The following is a 6,971-nucleotide window of genomic DNA, read 5'->3' on the forward strand; positions in this document are numbered from 1 at the left end:
CTCCCCGCTCCCCGACTGGAGGGAGTTCTGCGAGCTGCACGCCCAGGCGGCCGCTGTCGACTTCGCCCAGAAGTTCTGCCAGTTCCTGAAGGAGAACCCCCACTACGACACCCCCGGGGCAGAGACCTCCTTCTCCCACCACTTCGCCGCCAACTTCTTGGACATCTTCAGCCTGGAGGTCAGCCGGGTGTTCGTGTCCGACTCCCCCACCAAGTACAACATCGTGCCCTTCGTGGGACTGCAGAACTGCCACGTCCCCTACGGGCGTGAGGTCACCCCGAGGAAGGAGGAGACGTCCACCGAGTCCCTGGACAGCATGGACACCCCGTTGGGTGCCGGACGCTACCTGAGCCCAGCGCAGCAGGCGCAGGCACGCAAGGTGTCCTCCTACGGTCAGTCCCGCAGCTCGGAGGACGTCTCCATCCACGCTGCCGCCAAGCCCAAGTTCAAGAAAGGCTTCTCCTTGAGGAACATGAGCTTGTGCGTGGTGGATGGTATGAAGGAGATGTGGCATCGCAAATCCTCTCCGGAGCCGGGCGCCGAGCCTGCCCCGGGTGGCCGGAGAGCCGAGAGGGAGCCGTGGCCAGCTGGGGGCAAGGAGCCTGGTGACCCACGGGAGAAATGGACCCACAAGCTGCGCCTGTCCAAGGTGCCCTCCTCCAAGGTGGAGCTGGTGGACATCCAGAGGGAGGGAACGCTGCGCTACATGGTGGCTGACGACACGAACTGTGTGGGGAGCTCGCAGTGGCAGAAGTGCCGCCTCCTGCTCCGGAAAGCGGTGAAGGTGGAAGGAGAAAGGTTCCTCCTCGAGTTTTACGTCCCTCCGAAGGTAAGTCCTGGCTTTTCTCTGCTGTTGTTTTTCTGAGCGATTCAAGCAGCAGTTGGGCTTTGCTTGAGGTTTTGCTTATTTCCACTGCTGAGTTGGGATGAAATCCAGCTCTGGTCCAGAGCGGGGTTTGGTGCTGGGTGGCTGAGAAGCCAACGGAGGGGACAGCGTGGTTGAAACCCATCCAACCTGCAAGCCCCAATTGCTGCCATTCACCGGGGCATAGCCCCCTCCTTCCCCACAGCCCTTGGGAGAGATGCTGAAGCCTCTGCCTGGTCCTTTGGCCCCCAAATATCACCAGTCTTGGTGGAAAACCTCATTCCGCCGTCAAGATGTGGGGTGCCCACGCTATCCAGAGGGTTTTTTCTCTTCCCAATGTGTTGCAGAGATGTGTCAGACCAGTGGCTGACACAGCAGCAGTATGGCTGGGATTGCTGCCTGGGCTTTGTGCTTCAGATCTCAGAGGGTCGCTAGTCCACTTTCCGAAAGCAGGGTTTTTTTCCTTTTGAAAATAATAATTCATTTGGAATAATTTTGCATCTGCAAGGCCACCTCCAATGCAGCTTTTTGATGCTGGGGACAGAAGCCGCCGGTGTTGCCCTCCAGGGCTGGAGCACCACTGCCGTGGATGGGTTTTGCAGCTCCCCTCCTGGGCAGAGGAACACTGATGCTGCTGCTGCTGCTGATTATGATGATGATGATGATTATTATTACCCACAATATCACTTTTCCTTGCCTGCGTCTTTTCTTCTTCTGTAATTTCAATGAAAGCTTCACTGAAAGCTGAAGGAGGTTGTAGCAAGGTGGGGGTTGGTCTCTTCTCCCAAGTAACAAGCGATAGGACGAGAGGTTCAGCGCCTCAAGTTGTGCCAGAGGAGGTTTAGATTGGGTATTAGGACAAATTTCTTCACCGAAAGGGTTGTCAAGCGTTGGAACAGGCTGCCCAGGGAAGTGGTTGAGTCACCATCCCTGGAGGTATTTAAAAGACGTGTAGATGTGGTGCTTAGGGACATGGATACTGGTGGGCTTGGCAGTGCTGGGTTAATGGTTGGACTCGATGACCTTAGAGGACTTTTCCAACCTTAACGATTCTATGATTCAAAATCAGGAGCTGGTTTTCATTGCAGCGTGTCCTCGGCGCGTCCTCCCTCCCCTTCTCGCGTGCATCCCCCCCGTACGCGATGCAGGGAGACGTCGTCCCTGTTTTCCTGGGGGAAAGGCTGAGCGGTGGAGCCGTTCGCTGAAGAAATGTGGATTATGAGACCTTCGGTCTCCTCCTCGCCGCAGGACCACCTTTGCTCCTGGGCTGAGCGAAGGGATGCCTTGCGCTGCCAAACCCTGCCCTGTGCTAACGCCGTGACTGTGCCTTGGCTGTGCGGCGCGTTCTCCTCTCTGAAGAGCACAGGGCAAATAATAAGCCGTTCCCTGGGGCTTTACTAGCTGTATGTGCTGGTAATGAAATCTCAGGTTATTTAAATACCTAGGGAAGAAAAATCTCGTTTACTTCATCTTCTCCAAGACTTTCTTGCTTGTGTTTCAGTCCCTGGTAGCAAAGCTGGGCCAACACGAGCCATCGTGCCGGGCACGCGCCTGGGGCTGCGGCTCGGCGGGTTTCAGTGTGCTCTGAACCCCCGGTAACCCTCGGTTTGGTAGAGGGATGGATTTATACATGGGGACAGCAGGATAGTTCATATTTTTAAACAGCATTTTCTATTTTTCTGAGGCCAAAATGAACCTTGGCGCTGTTGGTGTTAGTCCGTGCCTCTCGCCTCACCCTCACATCTCTCCCGATAAAATGTAAAATACGAGTTTAAACTCAAGTGCATCTCTAGAGAGCAGCTCAGCACGGGTACGGATGGCGTGCGTCGCTGGTAGCTGGCTCGGGGAGGTTCCTCAGCCCAGGACCGCACGAGACCCGGCTGGAGGGGAACCACCGCATCCATGGTACGATGCTGGGAGGATCCGGTGAACCCGGTGGGTGCGGGCGGCATGGAGCAGCACTGGTGAGTCGGCTGCACCAAAGGGGCAATAAACTCAGGTTCAAATGGAACAACCGCTGCTCTTAAAACATTTAAGAGAGTGCTCGTAGAGGGATTTTTTTAGTGTATCTTGATTTGCCTCTAAAAATCAATTCTGAAATGATTTTATGGCAACTTTTATGAACATTGTCTGCTCTCCTGTTATAATCACACCCTGCTTTGGTTTACATCCTTCTCCCCTCATCCCATCTTGCTTTCCATCTGGCAAATGATTCAGCTGTAAAAGCGGCACCAGCCTGGCACAGCTGGAGGAAAACGGCTTTTTGCTTCAGCAGCCCACAGGTTTGTTTTTGCGTAGGTCCTACAAAAACTATGGTCATGCCTTTAAATCTTTAAAGGGAAGAGCCCTTCTGGAGAAGACCCTTCTCCGGCTCACCGGTGAATTAACACCGTCTTTTCTTTCCTTTCCGAGCAGCTGCCTCCTCCTTTCTGACCTTCTCCTCTGCAAACACCAAGAGGGAAAAATTCCCCAGGGCAGGGCTGAGCCCCGCACAGCCCCAGACGTGGGTCGAGGCAGCGCCGCGGCCCCGGGGCTGGCGGAAACGAAACGTCCTGGAGGGGAAAAAGCAGTTCCTGTTCTGTCTTGGATTTTTTTTTTTGTTTTTCCCCCCCAAAAATGGGAACTGAACCCATTATTGGTAACCTGCAGCCCAGCACTCATTGTCGGCCTCATCCCACCCCGTGCACCCAAGGCACCCAGCGCAGGTTTCGGCAACTAAATCGCATCTCTGCTTCCCGCAGCCGCGATGCTCCGAATCCCGGAGCCCCGGAAGGGACCGGCCCCGGGGAGCAGCTCCATGGGCTCCTTTGGGGGGATTTGTTAGAATTAAAACCAGTATCTGGGGAGTTTGTTGCTCAGCAGAGACTTCAAGGGGGAGGCGCCGGGTCCTGCCTCCCCATCGAGGCTCCGGCGGGGGCCGGGAGCCCCAGGGGAAATTCATTTTTCTTTATTTTAATGTAATTAAAATTCCCTGCATGGCTAAGGCTGCTGCGTCGTAGCTTCTCAGATGAAATGCCGCTCCTGCGCTGGATAAACGGGGCGTCTTCCTGGGCCGCTTTTGGCTTAGGAACCATCCCCCGTCAGATAGCACGTCTCCGTCAGGAGAGGGTTTATGAAAGAGAGAAATAAGTGGTCCTGGCAGAGCTGGAATATCAGCCTGTGCTGGAGCAAGGAAGAGGTTTGGCAGTTAAATGCACTAACCTCCCTATCTTCCACTGGGCCTCCTCTTGGTTAATTAAAAGAGCTTGGAGTTATCAGGCACATGAGGGAAATCAATGCTTTTTTTTTTTTCCCCCACCCCCCCATGCAGGCTGAGCCGCGATCTCGCCTCTCCGAGAGCCCCGCTGCGTCGTCCCCTGGGAGAATTTGATTCAATTGAGCGACTTTTTTTTAATTTATCGATTTCTTTTAATAATTTTTTTCTTTTCCCCCAGGCTTCCAAACCCAAGGTGAGCATCCCGCTGTCAGCTATCATCGAGGTCCGCACCACCATGCCGTTGGAGATGCCCGACAAAGACAACACCTTCGTCCTAAAGGTGAGAGCAGGGCGGCAGCGGTGTGTATCCCGACAGGGACCCCGTGTGCGCCCGCATCCAGCCCCCACTGCGGGGATGCTCAGCACCCAAGGGGATCGTTGCCTTGGTTTTCGGAGCTGAGATGCCAACAGCACTAACGCTCCCCGTGGGATCCCTGCCTCCCCTCCCCGGGTTGTGCCCCCTCCTACAAAATGATGCAACCTCCACCTGATGCCTGGGTATTTTTGGGATCGAGCTGTTTGCCTGGCTTTCACCATGGGGTTTTGCTTCTCCATGTCACCAGGAGACGGGTTAAATTAGTGTCCAGAGACAACCTGCAAGGGGAAACGCTCTTTGGTGCAGCTGCCCCTGGTTTTGTGACTGCCGCTGCCCCGGATCGGTGGCACGTGGTTACATATTGACAGTTCACTGCCCACATTAAAGTGCATTATTGTAATTTTTGCTCAGGGTTTTTAGAAAATTAGCACAGAAAAGTAGCTTATTTTTAAAAAAAAAGATGATGGAAGAGATGTTAACACTGTAATAGAAGAAAGGTGTGTTTGCCATTATATATTTAGCAAGTATGGTTATCATCTTCTACGGATATTTCATTGACACGGGGTGATGGGAACGGCTGTGCGGGGCCAACCTGGGGATCAACCACCCCACGCAAGTCTGGGGGCATGAGCAGAGAGTGAAAGTCTCTCTCTCCAGAAAGAGTTTTCCATATCATGCAATTAATTAGCTTAATGCTCCTGCCTGCTCTGCTGAAAGGCAGCAGCCCGTCACGGCAGATCGGGGCTGAATTTCGCAGGGTCCCGGCTCGGGGCGCGACGTGCCGCCGTGATGATGGACGTGTTGTTGGAGGTGGCGTTTCTCTCCAGCTAATGAGGCTGTGCCTCCTCGCTCGTGCTAATGGACTTGTGCTCTCCATCAGAGCTGTTGGATGTGCCCGGCTGGGAGGTAGCACATGTATGTGGGGGAAGAGCTGTGTTGTGAGGATTTCTGTGTCCTACCTCTGCTAAAAAACCACCTCTCTCCCTGGTGCTTCTCCCTAAAAGCGTGTGGCAAAGGCAGAGCAGAGAGGCCAAGCTTCCCGGCTGAATGAACCTGCTTAAAAGCTTAGAAAACTGAAAGCAGAGGAGGGGAAAAAAATTGAACCTGGCTTTGTGAAAGCCCCCGCACCTGGTAGCCCATCTGGCCCCAGCACATGTTCCTGTGGGAAATCACTCTCCACCAAACCTGGCTCCTTGTAAAGGTCTGGCAGCCTCCTGCAGGGCATCCCCCCTGCCCCAAGGGCTTCTTGCTGTTCAACCTCAACCTCTGCTGCAGCCAGTGTCCACCATGGCCATGGAGGCTAATTCAGCTGTTGTCTTCTTTGCCTCAAAGACCAACCTCTTGTGTCATCTTCTCTCCAGCCTGAGCAGCCCAAGGTCCTCCCCGCTTTCCTTGCGGGCTCTGGAGGGAGCACGCCCCAAAGCTGATGTGGTGCCATGGCCAGGAGCAGATGGGAAGGATTGCTTCTCCTTCGATGGCTTCTCCTTTCTTCTTCCTCTTTACCCAGCCCAAGTTGATCCAGTTGCTTTCTTCGTACCCTGATGATGATGTTGACTCATACGCAGCTTGTGGGCTGATGTAACCCCTCTGGTTACACCCCGCTGGTGTAACTCTGCTTTTTGCAGAACCGCTCCGGAGTTGTGGTTCCCCAGCCCAGACACCCACGGCGATCGGTGCGAGCCCAGAGCTCACCCACGTCCTTGAGCTGGGGGTTGGCTTGGGCTTTTTCTTCCACAGAGCATTTCTCAGCTTCGACAAGTTCATTTGAATTCTCGTCTCATCCTCCAACACGCTTGCAACGTGGTGTCATCCATGAATTGATTAGGCATCTTCTCTTTGCTTTTGTCCTAATCATTACTGAAGAGGACAGAAGGAGAGAGTCCTTGATGTGAAGGAGCTTCTGAGCATATCCCTCAGCTTTGATCATTAGCCATCGATAACCCATTAACCATCGATAACTGCTCTTGGAATGTGGCTCTTCAGCTACTTGTGATCATGTTTTCTAGATCCCTTTACAAGTCTCATCTCAACCGTTATCTTGCTACCCACCTTGCTGGAGTTGTCACATCAGTGTCCAAAGCGTGGCCAACGCCAAGGATGTGACACTGCTTATCCCCATCCCTGGGGCTGTCACGAGCAAGTACAGATGGGTTTGACAGGGTTGGTCGTGGCAGGTCCCTGCTGTGAGGATTCAGCTCTGGGGTGCTTCCTGGGTGCCTGGGGAGGGTTGGCTTCTCTGGCTGCTGGAGGAGGGCTCTGGGCTTGCCCTCTTCCCATCTTCTGGAGCCAGACATGCTCTCTCCACTCCCACCGCTAACGGCTCTGTGGCTGCTTCTTTCATTACCCTGGGGAACGCTCCAAACCCCGCTGCTCTGAAAATGCCTGATTGACCTCCTGCTCCTGCCCCGTTCTGGCCAGGGCGCTTACCCTGCCGTGGGGTGAATTGATTGCAATCGATCCTTTGAGTGAGCCAAGGCAGCGAACGAGGCATTGAGCCATCGGCTCGCTCCCCATCTCCTGCTGCCCCTCTCCTG

The 6,971-nt window shown here is 54.2% G+C and overlaps 1 protein-coding gene across 1 annotated transcript in view; it reads left to right on the top strand.

The window, feature by feature from the left end:
• Positions 1–4: 4 nt before the first annotated feature.
• Positions 5–6,971, top strand: part of LOC104080832 (SH2B adapter protein 2-like) — a gene marked incomplete at both ends in the record, with an annotated part of 13,333 nt that continues 6,366 nt past the window's right edge. Inside the window, 2 exon segments of the mRNA XM_009583352.1 lie at positions 5–829; positions 4,300–4,401. Of these exon segments, the coding sequence (XP_009581647.1) occupies positions 5–829; positions 4,300–4,401 (927 nt within the window).

This window comes from Fulmarus glacialis, unplaced genomic scaffold (genome assembly GCF_000690835.1).
Source record: "Fulmarus glacialis isolate BGI_N327 unplaced genomic scaffold, ASM69083v1 scaffold25078, whole genome shotgun sequence".
Lineage (NCBI taxonomy): Eukaryota > Metazoa > Chordata > Aves > Procellariiformes > Procellariidae > Fulmarus > Fulmarus glacialis.